The 22,658-nt window shown below is 38.4% G+C and overlaps 2 protein-coding genes across 8 annotated transcripts in view; one reads left to right on the top strand and one right to left on the bottom strand.

Moving 5' to 3' along the window:
- Positions 1 to 10,478, top strand: part of KCNC1 (potassium voltage-gated channel subfamily C member 1) — a 127,582-nt gene extending 117,104 nt beyond the window's left edge. Inside the window, exon 4 of the mRNA XM_065635830.1 lies at positions 10,297 to 10,478. Within this exon, the coding sequence (XP_065491902.1) occupies positions 10,297 to 10,478 (182 nt within the window). The remainder of the gene's footprint in view (positions 1 to 10,296) is intronic.
- SERGEF (secretion regulating guanine nucleotide exchange factor) overlaps positions 1 to 22,658 on the bottom strand; it is a 281,087-nt gene that overhangs the window by 124,737 nt on the left and 133,692 nt on the right. For 5 of the 7 annotated variants that reach the window (XR_010606276.1, XR_010606275.1, XR_010606278.1 and 2 more), the window contains exon 11: positions 2,854 to 3,999. Coding sequence is in view for 2 of the 7 variants with exons in the window: in XM_065635838.1 (XP_065491910.1) it covers positions 3,818 to 3,999 (182 nt within the window). In the remaining 5 variants the exon portion in view is untranslated. Of the gene's footprint in view, positions 1 to 1,818; positions 4,000 to 13,409; positions 13,589 to 22,658 lie in introns of those variants that run through there. The other 2 variants (XM_065635839.1, XM_065635838.1) reach the window with 2 other exon arrangements.

The following is a 22,658-nucleotide window of genomic DNA, read 5'->3' as shown; positions in this document are numbered from 1 at the left end:
AGAACTGGAAATTTCAAGATGTGCTATGAATGAGAAAGAGAACCCACTGCAGCTCAGTAATTCATGTTGTTCATAATAAACGGTGGGATGGGGGGAACAATAACATCCAAGAAATAGAATAGCTTGTCCCTCACCTCACTTCCACCATACCAGTAGGCTGGAATGCTGCTATCCCTGTGTGATTATTCAGTCTTCAGGACCTGTATCTTGAATCTGTCTTCTCCCTCAGCCCTTCTTTTCTTCTCTGTTTTAGCTGACAATGTCAGGCTCTCTACTGCCATTCATTTAAGTATTTTTCTATGGTCACCTTTCTCCTGTACATTCAAACTGATCTCCTTGTCTGTTTTCCATCCTCATCTTTAAGTCTTATGACTCAAAAAATGTCATATAAAGCAAAATCAAATCCAATTCTTCCCCTCTCCCTCAACTTCTCTGTGCTCAGCCATGTAGCCCAGCAAAACCTCCTGTCACTCATGCAGAAGTGACCTTTATGGCAGATGCAGATGGCAAGAACCAGTTAGTCACCAACAGGACTGACAACACACAGATAGGGGAAGGAAGCCAGTGACATGTAAGAAATGGTGACTGTGCAAACGAGAAGAAAGTCAGAACTGAATTTCTCTTTCAAATGAACACACTTCAGATACAGGGTCCGGCATTCTAAGCAGAAAAGCATCTATTAACAGTCACTCAGGAATGCAACACAAAGTCAAATAACATCAGTGACTGGCAAGCAGCCTAAACAAATTATCCAAGAGACAGGAACTTCTGACACAACACACTCATCTTCCTACCAACATTCTTAAAAATGGCACAGGAGAGTCTTGCACAGGTGCACATGGAGGTTGCATAAGTAACAACTGGAGATTCCCTAGGATTTCAAACAACAGAAGTACACACAACAGCTTCTTTCTCCCCTTCCACCCAAGAGCCTGGAAGCTCTCTGGTCTGAAGGCCAACAGCTCACAACTTCTTCTCCAGCAAAGCTGTGATATTAAGTTCCCCTCTCCCTCCTCACGTCAGCTCATTGGCAGGTTTGCTTGTTTTCAGAAAATGGGAGGAGAGAGCAGCTGCCCAGACACCTGCTTACATTGCTCCAGTATTAGATATATATTACAAACCTTGTCTGTTTATTTTCATGTGAATGTGAACACAGAATGCTTACATAAAAGACTTGCTTTGTTTAAGTACTGAAGACCTGCATCAAGAAGTCTGCCTCTGCATGCTCCACAGAAGCATTGCCATAGCCCACTGGCTCTGCATTTTGCCTTGCAGAGACTGACATTCTCCATCAGGACATCAGCAGGGAACCACCACTAAGCTCTGGACACCAGCAAGGAAGGGAGTTTCTCCACTTGATGAGGAACTTTCCACTGTGTGCTCACTTCCTTCCAGTAGAAAGCCTTAGCTGACTTTGTACAACGCTTTAGTCCGCAAACAAAGCGTACTGACATTCAAAACAGGGCGTTCATTTCTGAGTGAATGAACAACAACTTGTTTTTGACATTCAACCATGTACCATCTACAATGCATTATTATTTGCTTTTCATACTACAGCAGCATCTGGAAGTCCTGACCAACAACAAAGCATTTAGTACATCAAGCTCTCAAGACAAGTCATTACTTCCCAAATTTTTCAATCTATATAGGCAAGGCGAAGGAGAGAAAATGCAGTTCTTGCCCTTTCAAAGATGAAGATCAGATGCAGCCATGAAACACAAGATCAGGACCAGGAATAAACCAAAGTATTCCTTTCTTTCCTCCTTATCCCCCCGAGTCATTCTTTGCTTTTCCAAAAGTGTGTTCTTGTTACAGATGTAACATTTCAAATAACCAAGTCGCGTTTATTTGTTACACAATTTGTTGAATTCCTCTGAAATGAACTGCAGCAACAGCATACACAGTCAAAATACACTCAGTACAGTAACCCCTGTGTCCCAGGGCAGAAATACTAGCTGTGTTTCGTCAAGAACAGAATTATTTAAAAGGTATGATTGCTGAAACAAGATAACATGTTCATTTGGTACACAGATTTTGGAGGAAAACAAAGGTAGAAACCTCAGATAGAACTGCCAAAAAAAGCATGACAAGCTGTTCAGTGCATATAAGGGGCTGTGGTATCTAGAAAATGGAACTTTACAATACAAGTCTCAATTCTGCACTTTTTGCAGAGGACCCATTTGATGATTATTACAGATTCTTTCAGTATGCATAATACAGTTGTTACAATCAGTGTCATAGTCAGTTCAACTTTCTCATCCATTGAATAGAAAAAGAAAATGCCAATGAAAATTGGGCCATGAGCTATAACTGCTGTAGAGTCAAGGGGAGGAAACCCTCACAGCCCATATTGCCACCTTAGTTCCTTCCCCCTCAAGCATATACTGATACATCATTAGAAAGTCTTCCTGTCCAGTTTCCTAAGAGCCCTTCTCTGAGGATTTTTGTAATTCTGTAAGGCTTCTTCACTGGCGAGCTTGCTTTAAAAATGAAAGCACTGTTAAGCAACAGTAGGTCTCATTAAAAGGTGGATTTACCACACAGTAGTATTCTCTATATTTAGAACTTGAAATACATCAAATACCAAAGCAAATGTAACAATCGTGGGAGGTAAACATCCAGTTTAATGGCATCCGCTGTATTTGTGTGAAAAACAGTTTTGTAAATAGCTTTCAAAATTCTGCTCAACATAGGCAGCTAATAATATCTAAAGATAATATACACTTTTTCATTTCTCCTACAAAAACAAGTGTTAGGCCTATGTTCTCTGCCGAGCACTCACCCGGAACAAGTACTGTGGGCACGCTCTGAACAGTAACTCAGCTGGGCTGTGAAACAGATGTGAGAACTAACCTGAAATTATCAGGAGCATTCTGGTCTGCATCTTAGCTGGAGAACTTGTAAAAACTTTCTGGTTAGATTTTGATGTCTTCCTATTCAAAGGCAGCTGCGAACACAGGAGCTATGTCACACCAAACTGTCCTCAACAGCTACAACTGGACTTAGGACTTTTGTCAAGAACTTCTCTACTGTTTCCAAGAGCCCTTAGAAGCTTTTCTTCCCTAAGCAGTACTTGCGGAAACTTCAGGTTTGGTTTGCAAGTTAATGATAATTCATGTGGATCTGCATCCCTGTAAATCTGTAATAAACTGATGTCTGGCACAGAAGATAATTTCTCAGAAATAATGCTCCTTTCAGAGTTTAATCAAGATATAGCTAGTTCAGAAGGGCCTCATTTTTTTGCCAACCTTCTAAATTATATCTCCTTTTATTTTTTTTATCCTAATCTTCTGTTTAAAATGCGTGTATGCATCTATTTATGTTCACTAGCATTTCTCTGTGATGCAAACTGGATTTTCTGAGATGCTGGAGCTCACAACTCCAGTAGAAGTTGGCAGGCATAACAAATGCTCATCATGAAAAAGATACAATAATAAAAGACCAGAAGGGGCCCTGTGCCTCCGCCTTCTCAGACCATTTCCTCAGGCCGAATTTATACATCAATAAGCGATTATGCCGTTAGTTTCTTCCTCAAAGACTTCTGAGAAGAACAAGTAAAAGTCATTCTTTCTTCAATGGTATTGCATCAAGGCAAAATGTCATTCTATCTGTGGGTAAGAAAGTCAATTCCTGTGAATAGGGCCCATGAAACCATTTTTATAATATTATAGGGTTTTATGCATATTCTTTCCTTTCAGTCTTAGAAAAAATCTCTTCTGCACTTTCCAACTAATGTGTGAATCATGGGCAATCCTCTTGTAGCACATCTGAGCTACGCAATCCAAAAATGTCCATCCCCATCCATGATGCTACGATTTCAGGTGTGCTGAGTCTGATGTGGAGTTTGACAAAGAGCCATAGAGTGTCCTGCCCCGCATCCAATTAAGATTTGTTTTGCGTAGCCAAGAGCTTTGACTGGCTTCGGGACGTGAACATTTGCTTCTGTGCCATCACCACACATCCCATGTTCGTTCCATCCCCAAGAGAAGCATCGTTCACCTAAAAGAGAGGATACAAAATACAGAATAAAGACCACAGAAAGACAACAGCTTTGGTTAGTTTTGGGGAGCAGATCTGTCAAGTCATCTTCTAATTAGGTTCTAAGAAATTCTGCTAAGGAAAAATCTTCTAGTTCTCTTGAAAATGTAAATAAATCCAAATGAATTATTCTCTGTCTTGTTCCATATTGTTAACAACGTAAGAGAGATTAAAATAATGAAGACAGTTGAAAATCATTTAGTAAATACCTGGTTCAGTATTTATACAGAGCCCACAGAAATTTCTCTGCAATTTCAGGTCCTTCCCTGAAATTATGTGGAATCCCTGTCTTTCAGGGTCTCCTAGTAAGCAAAACTATAATATCACAAACCAAGCTCAGTCACTCTAATCATTCACAGCATGATCTGTAGGACTGGGGAACACAGAATCACAGAGCAGCCAAATCCCATTTCATTCCGATTTTCAAATTCACATCTCACCTTTTTCCTTAAAAAACAAGTCTCTGGCAACTTACTCTTAATCATCCTACCTCTTCTGCTTGCTTTGACACCATTTCACTGTTTTTATTATCCTTATTTTCCCATCACTATTATTTATTTTGTAACATCTACTCTTTTATATCGCAAATTGTGATCCCTGTATTATTATTATTACCCTATAGTATTCCTCCTTGAAGCACAATATGTAAATTTTGTTCTATAAATGGCTGACATAATAAAAAAATCCATCAAACCCCCCTCTTATTCTGCACTACAAGAGATATTTCATCCCTATTTTCTTTTTTTTACTTGACAGTCACAGACTGTGCCTCTGAATTTCTGCAATAAAAAGAAAGTCATCCTACAATATAGTCATGTTTCTGATGCCATTGTTATTTTTGAAAAGCAGCCGGTACTGACAGCATGAAGCACCATTCTGGAGTCCAAGTAATGAGAAGAAAAATGCCAAAATTCACAAAATCCAATCCCAATCATAATTCTAAAATAATTTTACTTTTCAAAATTCAGAAACAGATTATTGCAAAGCAAGCAGGACTGTCTTTCTCTCCTGCAAATCCAGTAACATTTCACTGTCTTCTGTTTTCTTTTCATATTAGTGTATTACATTTTTCCTCTTCTGTAATTAAGTGTAAACATTACTTAAGTCAGATGTAATTAAACAATGACTTAATTTTCTTGACAACGAAGTGCCACTAGAATGTCACAGTAGGGTAGATAAGTCTCACCTAATACAGCAGTTCTGTTATTCTTATCTTGGAAGGCACCAGGTTTTCTTATGCCTATGCATGCACAATATTGACAGCCCAACCTACATCACAAATACACATACATGTGCTGCAGAAAAGTACTAGAAAGTAAATGTGCAATATATCCCATTTAAATATGAACAGATCAGAACATCTAGGAGGTTAACTGGAAATTTTTTGTAAGGTTCCTGGTAAAAATATTTATGCAAATATCAACAAGCCGGAAAAAAAGACATTGCAAACCAAGACTAAAGATACATCACAGAACAATTATTCAGGGAAAAAACTCAAAGAAAGAAGAACAGCTGCACCTAAGAAAGGCATTCTTTCCCACAGTTAACACGTGGAACCTGCAGAATAAGCCTACTTAGAGCGGGAAAACTACCAAGTTTAATGAAAGGGGACTATAACATTAATAAGATGACTGTGGTAAGCTTTTTGTTACTAGACCACGAACAATTAGTACAACAACTTCCATGTTTGTATAGAGACTCACTACATTGGAATAAAGGATTTTTTTTTTCATCTTGTTCCATCAGGACAAGACAGAGGAAACCAGGAAGTTTTTTGGTCACCTTGAATTACAAACTGCTCAATGGAACACAAATGACATAATAAATATTCAAAGAAACAGTGCAGTAGGATATTAACCTTTCAAATTCAGAAATATATCTAGTCAAACATCTTTTGAAAAAACATTACAGAAAAATTTACAAGCTAGGAAACTCCCAGACAAGAACATCTCCCCTAAAATATGGATCGCTGAGTATTTTCCAGCCTTTACTTCTCCAAGCATGTAGAAAAGCCACCAAAGAGATCTTTCTACATGACTCAAGTGAGGTCTGAGGCTACTGAAATAGGCCAAGAGTGAAAACTGGTAAAGGAAAAATAGAGTAACTAGGATTTATGAATGGTCTTCTAAAAAAAATGTCTGTGCATATATGGAGAGCCAGGAAGAAATCTGAAAGGATGAAAGGGCAGCTGACAGATACAGAATGACAGCCCACAAAAACTGTTGTCATCACCATCAAGTCAGAAGCCAAAACTAAAAGGCAGAGAACTATTGTTGCGAAAATAAAAGGTACACTGTACCATATCTGCCTGTAGAAGATTTAGAGAAAGGTTTGTACATGTAAAAAGCCAGCTGCTAGATTTGTGTCAGAGAAAACAGAATTTGCTGAAAACACACTGAGTACATTTTTTCATAATAACATATTAACAAAACTTGGAGGAGGGCTGGGCAAAATGACTGCGGTGACACTGCCCAGGAGGGAACAAGCAGCAATGTGAATCACTGGCACAGAAGCTGAAGTCAATGAAGAATAAAGATCGAAGATAATGAAACACTTATTAAAAAATTACATAGAAGGAATATCTGCAGAGTTCAGGAAGGCCCTTCATTAAAGCAAACTAACGGCTAGCCTCTGGACGAAGGGCACCATTTCATTTCATTTCTTTTTCCTTCCCACACATCCCCCTTCCTTTTTTTTTTTTCCCTTGTTTTCTTTTCGATTGCTTCAATTCACAGTTTATTGCTGATAAACACCTCAACACAACCCCAGTAGCCCTACATGCTTTCAGAAGAAAATTCAATTTTTATGCCTGTACCAGACCTTCCCAGGATGAGAGACCATTAGAATTATGTGTAGAAATTCAGCTACAAATTGCTTCCAACTACATTTAAAACAAGCATTTTAGCATGTTCTCAAAACAAATTATTTGTGTTTGGTGAGGTGAAGAGGGAAACCTGCTCCATGTCACTGGTTAAATGAAACAGCATAATACATCACATTCACTTTTTCCCTTTTAAAATGTAGATACTCAAAGTACAAACAAAACCACAAAACTCATATGGCAACACAGAATAATCTCAATGGAATTTCATCATTAAATATACAAAAAATGAAGGAACAAAAACCTTAACAAATCCATCTGGTTTGGCTGCTGCCCTCCTATTTGCGGTAACTATATAAGCTTTTTTCAAAGTAACCGAAGTGACAACTGCAATGCACTGGTTGATTAAACTGAACTAAAGTACTTCTAGGGAAAACAAAGCTGCAGCATATTGGACAGAGGACAGGTTTCTGGGGAAAGAAGATTTAGGATTGGTCTTCATTGCTGAGTACTCTGTTCTTCCAATGAGAAGAATCATTGTTAGCAAATAAGATACTCTGGGTAAGATTCACTGCATTTAATTTCAGCCTCCGAAAAATCAAGTTACTCAGCTATAGATCATCTAGTTTTCCTCAAGAGCCAATGGAGTCATCTACATCTCTCCAACATGCAATTCATCTTATCCACTGGAGTCAAAAGCAAATCTATCTCACTCTAGTCACTATAGAGGGAGACCAAGTGATTGTCTTAGTCTAGGCATATCACTTTTAAACAGCTGAAGACAGGTTATGATAAATCACACCCGCACAATCAGTCTGAAGGTAAAGCAAGGAAAACTGTAAACAAGAAAGCTACAAATATCACTGCAGCCTAGTTTGAGGCTACAGACAGTTTGCTTCTAAACCAGCCTGTGCCCTGGAGGCTCATGAACTGCTGTCTTTAAAAGCTTGTCTCCTTTCTGCTTCTCCTCTCCCACTCTTCCAAGCACACAAAGAAAGTTGGCTTTAAAAGGCAATCCAAGTATCTTGAAGCTGAACTATTAATCAGACAGCTTCACATTTAAGAATCCATTAAAATGTTTTAGAACAGCTCTACTGTATAGGCTCTGTGGTCTTAGAAATACTCCACAATATCTCTTTTAAAAACAAACAAACAAACAAAACAACCTTAAATTAGTGCTACTATACATATGGTTATAGATAAAGTTACAGTAGGCAAGAGATCAGCTTAGGGCAAATCAAATGACTTTAAACAGCATCAGGGCTGGACGACGAACAAAATTCAGGTGTTTCAGTCATCTCCCCTTGACGAGTTGAAAGCATTCAAAACCTCACAAGGAACAATTTAACACTATACAGAAGGAGATTTAGACCATGTTTCTCCCAAGGAGTTAGAAAACCGCAAGTGAATAAGCCTTCCTATTTTTTTCAGGACATCTAGCAATCCAGGGTGTCATGTAAAATAAAATGAAATAAATATCCTTCTAAACTTTTGTTAGCAACAATTCTGTCATTAGTGCAAAAGATTTGTAATTTTAGATTATAAGAAATAGGGTTGATACCAATTGTTTTCTGTAGAAAAACATGGAAACATATTGGTAACTAAAAGGGAAGTCTAAGCATTCTGCAAAATCTTATTAAAGACTAAGTTTGGTAAGTGGGATGTAAGATGACATGATCCCAAAACATTATATGGAATCTTCAAAAGTAGAAAACAACTAAGAGGTTGATATAGTGCCAGTTTTATTATGGAACTACATTTATACTCACATTTTCAAGGAGGAAGCTGTTGTGCCCGGCAGGCAGCCCATCCAATTGCTGCTGGACCACAACCCTCAGAAATGTGCGTCTGACTTTATAGTGAGTAAGCCAGATAAAAATCACAGGCATTGCAGTGCTAATATAACATACAGATAGGAAACAAGATACTTTTTTTATACTAAGTACAAAGTCATGATGCTAAAGACAAGCTGATTTCAAAGTTAGCCTCCAGTCAACAACCTGTCCTCACTCCACCTTTATATCATTAGTAGCTCTCCCCAGGCAGCAGACTCAGCACTCAGTCCCCTCCCCTGAAGGGGTCTTACACAAGCAAAAAATTAGATGGCTTTGGGTTATGTGTCTGTGGTTCATCCTGGTACCTGGAAAGAACAACTTCCAATGGCTTCAAACAGCTGCTCATAACTAATGCATGAAGCCTGCGTAATATGGACTTCTCTGACTTGGTGCTCTAAACTAATATGTCATGTGAATAATTATTTTTTACAGAAGCAGCACTGTCTTGCTAGTTGGACTTTCTCTCTGCCTATACTCATATTGTGTAGTACAGCGGGGTCTTCGAAGTGGGTCAGGGCCTCAAGGCCGAGTGTCAATATACCCAATTACAGCACACAACTAACTACTGAAGGGAGTCAGAAAATCAACTTGAGCATGCAAGATGCCTGGTATGGCTTAAGGAGCCATGGTGCTACATGGAGTACTGTAAAATGGAACAATAAGGCTACACATCTCCCTTGAAATTAATTTCATTTGGGAAAGTGTAATTTCTAGTTTATCTTTCAATATCAGTATGTATCCTATGAATGGCAAACAGAAGAGCAGCATATCTAATCTTTTCTAACCTCATTTCCATAGCATACAAATAGCGAGTTATAAAACAGGAAGAGGAAAGAATCATGTTTATGATAATATAAATTCTGAGTGCGCAGTGAAGGGCAATGTAGCACCTCTGGCACAGCCTGAAAACTGTATATGAGGACAGAGTCCAGCATACAGCAATGCAGAGAAATAAGGAAAGATACATTAAGAATGGCACTTAAAAAAAAAGCCTTAGCAGTTTCATACAAACATATTGTGCATTCTCCTATGCACTGTTTTAAGCACCAGCACTGAGCCCGTTCATTAGAGGTAGTGCTACCTTGATAATATACAATGACAATAGAAATCTTGTTCTGTTCTCATAGCGCACTTCAAAGCAGGAGCTGAATGGCTCACCACACAAATTAATATGTATCTATTTAAAATAATCACTCCACATTACATCAAACAAACCACAGTTTAGGTTACCATTCAGGCTAGTTTATGACAGATTTTGCTTTTTTCTTCTCAGTTATACATTGCCATTTTGAAGATAAAAACATGAGGAAGAAATTCACAAAACTATATCCTAGCATTTAAAAACAACATACTTGCAACTACAGATTTCTTAAGCCATTGCACCATGACAGTTTCCTTGGTGAAACTGGACTCCTGTAAGATGGAGATGTTTGCTTTGCTGTGAATAGGTAGCAAGGAGAGAAACCTATTGGAAGGATTAACTGTTTGCATTTCTGTTTTCACAGGGAAACACAAATGGTACTTTCATTACTAAAACTCACGGGTGCTGCACAAGGTTTTCCTTTTGGTTTTACTCAAAAAATGTCAATTCCTCCCCAACAGGAAAGCATCTCCAACTCAACACAGAACAAACTCTGGGCTCACGACTTTGTGCAAGACTGAACGTATCTGGTCCACTGACAGTACATGAGGATTATATCATACATGAAGCAGCTGCAGTGCAGAGAGGATTAAGCATTAAAGATGCTTTTTTTTACACCTGCAGAAGACAAGAAAATCTTTAAATTTTGCTGTCTTAAGGACAGGACAAAAACATCTGACAGAAATTAGTTAATGGAGAGATTTTTCTTGAGGCTCTGAATGTGGCACTAATGTCTGCTCCATCAGAATATCAGTCATGGCAGAGAGTGACATTCATTCAGGACTTAAATGACTGCCTCACAAAATGACAGGCATTAAATATGTCACAGTGCTTTAACTTTGTTTGGCCAGAATGAGACAATCGTGGTCTCATCACAGAGCCAGAGACCACAGTCTCATGACAACCTGTATAATGTGAAACAGAACATACAGAAAATACCTTCTACTAGGTGCTTAGTAAGAGGTTGTCCATGCAAAATAAAAATGGATGAAGCAGTATGTCAAAGCACATCTAGAAGGGTGCGAGTTATTCAAGTGTCCCAGGGGACCATATGGTGCCATGGTCATTTGCACCCTTCTATTCTGGGTATAAAGCATTACCATTTCAAATTTACACACACTTTAAATTGATGGAAATGATTATACAAAGAAAAGGAGGGGACAACTGAGATTCATTCTGACCTAGAACATTACATCCAAGACCTGGAATTGAAGGGCATCTTCAGCACAGGCCAAGGAAACGTAATAGGTGATAAAAAGTTTAGCGATGAAAGTAGAACCAAGAATCTGACAAACGCCTCAAATTGCATTACAGTACCACATGTAGCTCTCAAAGCACTAAACAAATCATAGAGCAGGAGAAGGTACAGACAGCAAGATGAGCAGCAGCATGCAGGTGAAATGGTGCTTCCTCCTACTTTGTTGGCTTAAGTCAGAAACAAAAGACCCCACTGGGCTCTCAGGAACCCTCTCCTCAAGAAAGAGCAGCTGGGTTGGAAAAGAATATTTTGGTAATGCTTTGGTGCTTAACACATTTTATACAGCAACTCTATGTATCATACATTGGTGTATTTACCAGTGCGCAGTTTTATGGTGATCATGCAGACCAGGCTATATAAAGCTGTCAGCCTTCGGCAGCTTATCAAAAATACTTACAACAAAAGGTAAAAAGATATTCCATGTAGTCACATTTACCTACAATTTTGTCCTATCTGACCGCTCTTCTCTTCCCCTGAAGGGCTCTTTACCCTGAACAAAACTAAGTGTTTTGTTCTGGGGCTTGTTTCCGAAGGTGTCCTTTTCTGCAGAACACAATTCTCTAATTCAGAATCAAGAAGTGAAATGTGTAAACCTTCCATATGGAGTTCATCTGTAAAACAGCTTTGTGTTTAAATGGGCTTTACTTTGGCCTTTTCCTCTTTCATTCCCTTTATCAATTGCAAGGCTGCATTTTGGTCAAGTTTCAAGACACGTGATATGGATGTGCATTACTGTTGAGTGAAGTCTAGAAGAACTGCTTGTTATTAAACAAGTTGGGGCTTTTTCCCCATGCTTAACAAGTACTCTGAGGTGAAGTCCAGAAGTCACATAAGCTAAAGTGGCAGAAATGCAAAGAGAAAAATCAAGGAAACAAGTGGTCACTGAGTTTCTCAGTTTCCTTCTTTCCGACTGAACTGGTAGATTTTCTCACAGCTCCACAAACATTGCCTCAGAACAAAAGTAGTTGCAACTCAGCAGTGACGTTATTAGGATGCCTTACTTTGCAAATTTTCAAGTTGTACTCTTAGCGTAACGCAGTGGCTCAGATGACGGCTCCCCTGCAAGTGTCACAGTGTAGTTTTAACAGTGACAGCACTGTAGTACATGTGTACCCATGAGAGCTTTAAAACACCTAGCTTGGTACAAGCTATAGCATAGTTGTAGTCGGAGAGAGTTCAGGATGAACTAACCCTCCTTTCTGGGCAGGATTTACAGATTACATTTCCTCTGTGCTGCAACTGTTGTACTTGAGTTAATCTATTTGTATCTGGTTCAAGTGTGCCTATACCACACTGTACTGTAGTGCAAGTGCACATCTAATAAAACTCCTGTGGATCATGTGCCTTGGCTGCCTTGATTTTTGTGCCTGTTGTTACGGGGATCCTTGTGCTCACCACTGTGTTGGGGTCTAAAAGGGTAACTCAAGATCTGCTCAGATACAATGATGGTTGGGTTGCTTGAACAGACCCAACCTAAAAGAAATAACAAAAAGTAAATGACTTGGTAACTTCCCCACGTTAATGTTGCTGCCTCTTAAAACCATCATTCCCCTCTAATTCTTATAACATAGTTCTGTGGACTAACAGCATCCCTTTCAAAGAAGAAAACAGAAAGATGGTTGACAGAGCTGTGACAGAAGATGAAAGCAAGCAAAAAAAAAAAAAAATCCCACAATTCAGACTTCAAACACAGACCTTAAAGAGATTTCCTTCAAGTGTGTGCACCAAAGGCAAGTCACATTTGCTCAAAGGGGCAGATGAAACACAATGTTTTTACTCGAGGTTGACTCTACAGGGCTGGGCTTGTATTAGATTTTAATTGTAAGTAAACCAGTATGTGAATACTAAAGAAAAAGACTTAAAATAATTCCTAAACAAACTGCAAAGTAACAAACATCACAAATTACACCCTCACTCCCATCTACGTGGCTAAGCCATTTCTCTGATTTCAGAGAAGGTTTTCAGGGTCTAGTGTAAAGCAGAACACAAGCATTCTAGTTCTTCCCATTTCTTAAGGGTTAGGAAAAGATCAGAAACTTTAGCCATATCTCTCAGTCAATAAACTTATACAAAGTAAGGAGCCAAATAATGTTTACCAGAGAGGAGACGCAAATTTTCTTTCCCAGGTAACCAATAGCCAGGAAGACCAGGACCTTAGGAATAACACCTCCATTTTTTTTAGCTGCACATTTAAAGCAATATTTTATATTTTAGTAAGAGTTCTGGAAAAAAATGAGCAAATGGTCAACACTGGATATAGAAGTAGTAGTGGGAGAACAGACTTTGTCATGCATAATTAAAAAGTACGCAACATACCATAAGAATTAGAAATGGTCAGGAAGAGAATCAAAGTAGACAGCTTCAAAAAAGCACCCAGAAGGCAGGATCGGATCTGGTTCTCCAAACATCAGTTCAAAATCATACATGACTGTTGAGTGAAGTCTGGAGGAATTGGTTGTTGATATTAAGCAAAGGAAGAGTTCTGCCATCAATATCTGTTAAAAGTAAAGACTAGTTTGCTCAGATGAAGACAGATTTTGACATACTTATTACTTCTCTGGTACAGAACAGAGATTTTTGGGCAAGATGTAAAGCACAGCTTAGTAACTTTTACTTTTTTATATCTGCATGGACAAAATTCACTCTATTCTTCTTTAATTGTATTCAATTACCTATTGAATTACAACCCCCTAATTCTTGTTGTAAAAGAAGTTGTTGAGTTTCAATACTGAGCTTGCAAAACCCAAGCATTTCAAGCAACACACAGGGCTAAAGAGACTCCAGCCATGAAGTGGAATGGAGCACATCTAGGTGTGCAAACATACCTTTCACAAACTCAGGCCACTTAGTTGGGGAATGACCCTGCTGCAGCACGGCTTCCCCACATTTCTACCTTCAGCCTTCTCTGTGGTCAGAAGTCTGTACACCTATTCTTCCCACCACTCCTCCCTAATCTTCCCTAGAAATGTGTAAAACTGGGAAAGAAATGCAAGCAGAATTTGGGATGCCATTGGGTACCAAGTAGCACCACGTGAGTTGTTCTGATTAGGAATGGCTGCAGAGGGTTCAAGGAACATTTTAGGGACACTCACCGTTTTGCCTCTATCAGTGTAAGATGCACCTAAATTCTGAATTGGGGACAGCTCCTTTAGTAGGGAGAATGTATCAGGTCAGTCCTTGGAAGAAGGAAACCACAAAAGATTGTCCCAAGACAAAAATCTCTTGCAATTAATAATGCAGAGATGTTTTCTGAAAGTTTCTGCTCTAGTACATTTTTCCGGACCATAGCAAAATAGCCACAGTGCAAACAGCATTCATGCATCAGGTGCAGGGATCTGAGGCTGGAAAGTAAAATCTGTCTTTGGCACAGTGACAGGAGGAACAGCTGATGGAAAGAGGGATTCAGAGGCACCATGCCAGCTCCAGAAGGTCAGAGGACCAAAATGGACAATGCAAGCTGGGTCCCTGAGATGCCATTTGGCGCTATCTCATCTGATCCTCTGCATAACCTCAGGGAGAAGAGGAAACTAGCTGGAATAAAGACAGGAATATTTGGCACTATTTGGGAAGGCCTATATCTGCCAGATACCCAGGATAACAAAGTATTCTTCAGGAAAAAAAAAAAAAAAGGCACAAAACCAAACAATTCTATCTCTGAAAGAATATTTGGGCAAATTAACAATTCAAGAGATTTGTTCTCCTCACTTTGGAGGACACAGAAACACTGGAAATATGGGGCCTCCTTCTTGCATTGGCCTCACTGTTCTTTTCCTGTGTACATGCATAAAGTCAGTTTCTTCCATCTTATAGTTGGCACTAGGCTAATCACAGAGTAGGAGCAACTATAGAAAGCAACCTAGACAGAAAAAAATTAGTTAGAATTTCAGGCCACATTTGCACTATGGCAAATATTTATCATTACTCTCAAAGAAAAAGTAATAGCATGAAAGGCTTTTAAGTTATGGAGGACAATATTAATGAGAAAATAATGTAAAAGACTAAAACCAAATCAGTCCAAACTTCTGGTGAAACAGCAAGCTTCAGTTTGCAGCAAGGAAAGCAATCCATGATACGCATCTGTGTCCACAGGACTTGGGGCTCTGAGCAATCTGCTCTAGTTGGAGATGTCCCTGCTCATTGCAGAGGGGTTGGACTAGATGACCTTTGAAGGTCTCTTCCAACTCAAACTATTCTATGATTCTACATATGTAACATACAAACAAATGAATGTTATACAAACTAGTTCTCACTAACCTTCAATATGAATACGAGATAAGTTGAATTTATTCCTTAAACTGCTGGGAAAACAAACAACCAAATATGAAGATAACAAAGACAGACGACGTTGAGATGTCTCCTTAAAAACTTTACAACTGTTTTTCTCTGACTCTGCTTCAAAGGTCCTGTGATTACTTAAAGCCTGCTGAATACCAATAATGAAAATATTTCTTGTGCAGTACACCAAGAGATCTTTGATCTTCAAGATCACTTACTAACAGAACTATATTCATGGGTGAACCAAAATGCTTCTTTTTACTCTAGAGACTTCTTAAATCTACCGAGGAACAGGCAAAGCAAGAATACGAATTTTAAGTGTCCAATCAACTTTGCAGAAGTGAATTAAAATGCTATCTTTCCCCAAATAAAAGCCTTTAAAAATTTTTTTTTTTGGGGGGGGGTGAATTATCAGCATTTTAAAGCTCTCCACGTATCTTTTGACATAGAAAATTAAAAAGAAAGACAATAACCTTCATTTTAAAATACTACAATGGATACAAGAACCAACCAGGTCAAGGTATTTTAGGATGACCACAGTCATCCATTGTCTTAATAAATTTACTGTCCAAAAAAAAGAGAGTAAAAAGAAATACAACACAACTGGCAATACTACACTTCACATTTGTGTTTGTAAAGTATTTTATGCACATATACATACATGCAGACATGTATTATACAGAAAACATACATATAATTATGGATCTTGCATAGGCAAATAGAGGAGACATATGTCAGGGAGACTGAAGTCCAAATTGTAAAAAAACCATTTTCAACAGTGAAGTGACAAAACTTTGAAACTGAAAGACGCACTACCCATTTGCCACCACTTCGTTACCTGCTCACACCTCACTCCATCACCCTTCATGGCCTGTAACACCCGCCCCAGGCCCAGCCATCTTTTGTGGAACTCTTTGCTTACCAGGTTTCATGCTTTCAGACCTTGCATTAGTAGCAATGCACAACACAATTTCTTTTTCTGCACACATCCCTCTGCAGATGGTCACTACTGATCTGGATTACCTCTGTTTCTGGCAGTGGGATTCAATTTGCCTAAGCCTAAAACATCTATGGTGTGTCAACTTACATATATGTACATATTTATGCATGTATCCATCCTTCACTTAGGCATCTAACTCATTTCATGCTCAAGAGACAAACGCACTTTTAGAGTGGGGTGCATCTGATCCAAGGCAAATACCTGAAGTCAAAAAAATCCTTATACCACCTTTTTACGCATCTTTTCCTCTGCACTGCCTATAGGTATCTGACTAGCACAGACATAGTTTAAAGATGACAAATCTTGCCCAAGCTGTCCAGCCCAAGCTGCTTTACAAACTTGTTTTCAGAAGACATTGGGCTTTCTGAAAAATCAGATACTTCAAAGGCAAAATCAGAAACCCACTGAGATTTCAAGTGCACCCAAAATCTAAACAATTTTGAGAATTCAGATGTAAACTAATCTTCCAAACTGCCACATATACACTGACAACTCAAAATGCTGTCCAGTTAACAAAACCTTCTATAGCATGATGATCAGCACTGCATTAATGTGCCGCTTCAGTAAACACCATGCTCTGTGTTTACACTTTAACTACATCTTTTGTATCTAGTTGGTTCAAATATACACTATAGAAAAATAAAAGAAGCAAAGTTTCGATTCAAAGGCAGTTAAGGTGTGTATGATTAAATCTAAAAGGGACCTCATAAGTTTATTCAGCCACTTATGGATTAAGTTTGTATCCAATTTCTGCATGAGTGCCTATTACTATGGAGGAAAACCATTACAATTCAGTAATTTCTTAGGAAACAGAAATTATTTTTGTCTAAGTGGCAGTCCTTTATTGTTTAGAACTGTCTTTAAATCACTGTGTTAAAATATGGTTCTACTAATTTCAGCAGTTCTGATTTTCAACACCTCTCCTAGCCAAGTGTCTTGCTGAAAGGTTGCTGATAGAGCTAAGTGTTTACTTCCCAGCATGAAAGGCTACCCTTTTCAGAAATTTCTCAAGAGATCCTTCTAATTAATCAGTCTACGGTTCCCACACCACTTTATCTCATGCTTTTTTTTTAATTAGGTTGCGGAGGTTTTTGTTTAGTTGGGTTTTTTTGTTTGTTTCAGAAAGATCCCAAAGCTCTTTCAGGCAGAAATGATTCTTGCTCTCTCTGCAAGAGATGCTTTTTGTCTCTCCAGAGCACAATTAAGCAATAACAACTTTGTATTCATTCCAAAGCATAATTCTACTTTTGAAGATTTTGTTTGACTAACATGATGCTGACCACAACTTTTCATCCACAAGCCAATGTAAGTCAAGTTCAGCCTCATGTCAGCGTGCACTGGCTAGACCCAAGAGGGGCAAAAATTACTTAGCTGACAGTGTGGTGAAGGAACCAGTTCTCCTTCAGGCTGACCACAGGCATGGATTAAAAGCTGCTTCTCGAACTGGTAATCAGAAAATGTCTTAATGGGACTTAAGCAGTGAAGGCAAGCCTTGATGGGCATGGCAATGGGACCAATTGCTTCCCTTTGAAATGAGAAAAGAAGCTATGAGGAAAAAAGTGTGATTGTAGTTGAGAGCAAAAACCTGAGTCATGACTAATTCCTTCACTTCCAGCTATCAGTTTCCACTACTAACACTTTGCTCCTCTTAGCTCTGTGACTCTAAAGCTTCTCATTATAGAGGGAGAATTACCCCGCACAAAGCAAAAATATAATCCTCCTTCCAGAGCTCTGAAAGGATCTGGTCAGACCTGCTCTCCCGACAAAAGGCAGAAACCATCATAAGCAGCAGCAGACAGCAGGGTACCCAACCTCGGAGAGCTGCCTGCATTACTGGACCAATCCTGATGTTTCTACGTTTCCTCACCTCATCTTGACTATTTTAGTCATTTATACAGTTATCTCTTTAGGCCAGGGAACATCTTTCACCGCCTCCTCTACCACATGGTCTGACCTCACCTTTAGCCTATGGATGTTGTATAACAAAAATAATGAAAAAGAAAATCTCTGTTTTATTTAATCATCCACAGGATTAGATTCACATTGCTCTGTAAACCTAGAACTTAAGAAAAGAGTAAAAACCATGCAGTGAAGGCGTTATTGGGTCCTGGAATCTTGGCTCATCTGTATATTTAGAACATACTTGAAAAATGAACATTCAAATTTAACATGAGACATCATGCACTTACTTAACTGTCCTTTCTCACATGGTGACTGATATGAAATAAACCCATCCTACTTTATTCAGTCATAAAAAGAACTCAAGGAAGGGAATCATGAAGGTAAAAACTTTATAGGCCTGCTTTACAGAGAAATTCCATAGAAAAAAGCTCCTCTGCTTTTGTTTCTCCATCTACAGATCAGGGACATTTGTCTATCCCAAGGAAGATTTTAAAAGTCTACAGTTTATAGCAATAATTCATACGAAATCCTTAAATAAATGGCCATATAGAAAAGAGATAAGAAAATACATAGTGAATGTAGAACTCAGTTCTAAGTTCAGTACAGAGAAGCCATGTTAAAAGCCATTTTAGGGTTTCTGAATGCATGTAAGATCTGTCGAAACAAAATGCTATTTCTAAGAGTCAGTGTTGATTTCAACGCTTGTGCTGTACAGATCTGAGGAGTAAGTAAAGCACTGAATTCTGGAGTCAGAAAAACAGCAGCATTCTGCGAGCGTGACTTTTCTATCTGTATGGAGGGGTACGACTCAGCTTTAAAAGACAGCTTAGTCCCTCTTTCCCTGGAGCTGATATATGCTTATATATGCTATGAACCGAGATTCTTTTTAGTTCACTTTAATACTTATTTCTTATCTTGCATTTTCTGCATACAGCACCTTTTCCCCCGACAAAACATGTCCTTTGTCCCCTTTCCATGCTGTCCTCACCCACAAAACATTTCGGCAGACCCCTGCATAAAGACAGCATTAGCCGCAAGGATATCAGAGCAACCTAGAATTTGCTATATACCTGCACACCAGTACTGTCTCTTTCAGTCTTTCTCTGCCAATAAAGGATTTTATGGAATTGCAGGTGGTTTACTTTCTGGGCAGGAGGCTAAGAGCCGTACTGTGTAACTATAGCAACAACTACTGTGAAAGCTTTCTTTTATTGACACGCCTCACATAACCTCATGGAAAAATTTATACAAATGGAGAAACAAAATTCAAAATCCCGAAGGCCAAAGGAAAATACCATGGTGATCTGCATCTTTATGCATTCCTTAACGTTTTCCCCATGGTAATTTGCTTCTTTTACTGGATAGTGGTAACATTAAAATAGCATTTTAAAATTCACAGTTTAAACAGTAATTTAAGCCTCCACAATGCCGAAACAGAAGATATGCATGCAATCAGCTCACAAAAACACCGTAGCACATTCCTGTATTTGACAAAGATTCATCACTGGGAAACTGACGCTACACAAATGGAGAGAAGAAATAAAGTGCATTTTTTCATAGGTAGTAATAAACATTTGCATAGGGATATACTGAATTATTCATCTCTTACAGACAAGACAAAAGATGCACCTTTCTAAAAGATATTTCTCTTGATCAAAAGGATACACTTTTAAAGGGAGTTTCCTGTGCTCTCAGCAGCTGAGAACTATGTGAAAACGATACTGAGATGCTCTGCCCCAGTCTTAGAAAACTATGACTCGACAGACAAGTTCGACATTGCAAGTCCAATGAAACAGTGTCAAACTCACATATGTCAAAGTCTGAAATGGCCTCAATTATCCTGGAAAACTACCAAATCACTTATGTTGAGCTTGAAAATGTCACCTCTAAATGTGCTTCCAAGGCCATGATCTGCAGTGCTGGAAAGTTGGTCCTTGCTAATGGCCACCATTCATAGCCTTAATCTTTACTATGTTACTTCTGTCTTCTCCAACAGCTCACACAATATGAATCAAAAACACTTGCAAAGATTTTAACAATAACCACCAGACTGAGAACTATTCCTGCTGGAATCTTGACCTTATTGACGAAGTGCATTTGCATGGTCATAGGAATAGCCACTTTTGCAGTCAACAAATCAGACCAAAACGCTTCACCCCAGTTGACAGTTATTTCCAATTTTAAGCTCTGATGCCACGATTTATTTCTCTAAAAAAAAGGACTTTTTTATTCCATTCAATGACTTTTTTATTCCAATGATCCTTCAACACAAAAATATTTAATAACAAGGTTTAAGGAAAACTACTGAGCTGTTAATATAGTGCTTCCAAATCTAATATTATTGCAGTGTACAATGCAATTTAGGCTGCCCGAAAAGGATGAAAATGATGTGTTGCTATGGAAACAGGAAAGCACATGTTTAAGTTGCTCATCCCTGACGGGCTGTCCCAGCAAAATCTTTTGAAGCCTGCTAATAAAATTTTAATCAATAATTAGAACCAAGTGAATTTCACCTCCTGTTTGACACCAGAATCTTGGTTCAGACGTCATCAAGCTCTTTTAATGTTTCCTGCATCCAACTATGCCCTACAACATTATGAACAAATTTATGCAAACAAAAATGTCAACATGTGCTTATCTAGTTCAGCTACCTAAGATGATTATTCCACCCAGCAATAGATACCAGCTTCCAAATTTAAAATCTTGTGCATGTAAGAATGTGCTTTTTCATTTATTAATTCATGTGCTATACCTTCCCCCCCCCCAAAAAAAAAAAATTTAAAAAAATAAATGAAAGAATCAATGCTTCAGTCATTACCGGCTTATGGCCATTGACCAGGGATATGCCCATTGAGAATGTGACAACTACCCCAGTCCTGGACTTATCACTCACCAACTCCCCTAAACATCTGCTGTTTCCTAGAAACTATAGTTTCCATCTTCCCGTGATTTACCTGCAGACAGATCGTCCAAAACACTAGGGATTACAAAGTAAAAATGCATTTCCAGACAGCCAAACAGAAAACAGGCCAAGTTATTTGCTGGCAAAACTCCCCTTGTTTCATCATTATAATAGCAGAGATTCTGGCTCCAAACATGCAGCCATTAATTACCTGTACAGTTAACATTGGTACACCTATTTGTTATTAGATTGGGAAATTAATAAACAAGACTTTGTTAATGTAATTTGTTAATCTATTAAATCATTCTTCATAAATAAGTACAATGTTAAGAATATCAGAAGATGCTAATAAACAGTTAACAAGCTTTGTATTATGGATCATAAAACAGTAAAGCAAAGCTGAAAAGACAAGAAATCCATACTGTGAACAAAAGAGGTGCAGAGCAGATTTTTTAAAAATGTAGTCATACATTATAAGTGTTTCTTTTAAATTTCAACTAATTTCCCTTAGTGTATACAGTATTTCCCCATTTTGGTATTCCAGGTGAAGGACTCTTCTGACAGGAAGAAAACCAACTCCCATAGCTACCAACCGTGAATCTTTACTGCACTGAGATCTTGAACCAGAATATTAGAAATGCCAATGTCAGAAGATATACGAGTGACAACAGGAGCAATACGTCCTTTAAGGGGGACACAATTTACTGGTTTCAGTTTCAGAGATTTAGAGTAGGGGTGATTTTCCACACTCTGCTCCCAGAATACACCGGCACTTCCAAGAATATGGCCGCCTCTCTACCTGCTGGTATATTTGGGCTTTAAGTCTTCTAGAAAAACCTTGACACTAATCTCCTGTTCAACTTTACAAGATTAAGGTGTTTGTTATTTTTTAAATTAAATTTGAAATGCACCAACTTCCTCAAAGAAGAGGAATAACTCTTCCATTTCCTTTTCCTGGCTTTGTAATTATTATGAAGACATGATAACTGCAGGCACAATCCTCCTTCAAACCAGCACAGGCATTACGCATTAGCTACACACATAGCGTCAGCTTTCAGCTGAACCTGGAGACGTTTCCATTTTCCATGAGACCACTGAAGTATTTTAAAAAATCCAAAACCTTTTTTTAGGACCAGCATTTCCAAAAATATACGTAACTGCCCACCTCGGGAATGCTTAGCACATTCAGATATCCATTTTGAAATTCTGTTTTGTTTTTACAACAGAACATACAATATCAGATCAACAGTAAGTTAGGACAATTTACCTTTATAAATCTTACTTAACCAAGGCTTATAAAATGTATTCCATCAAAACTCTTCAAGAATAAACATTCAGTTCTTGATGGAATATACTTATCCAGAAACTAAAGGAACTAAAATAGTTTTGATTTTCCATCTTAAATGGTTCTGGTTTTGAATGCAGACTTATTTTTGATATATCACTGAAAAGTCAGCATTTTTTTCAAGAGAAGACAAAAACGACC

Source organism: Caloenas nicobarica, chromosome 5, assembly GCF_036013445.1.
Source record: "Caloenas nicobarica isolate bCalNic1 chromosome 5, bCalNic1.hap1, whole genome shotgun sequence".
Classification (NCBI taxonomy): domain Eukaryota; kingdom Metazoa; phylum Chordata; class Aves; order Columbiformes; family Columbidae; genus Caloenas; species Caloenas nicobarica.
This window is presented reverse-complemented; position numbering and strand designations above follow the sequence as displayed.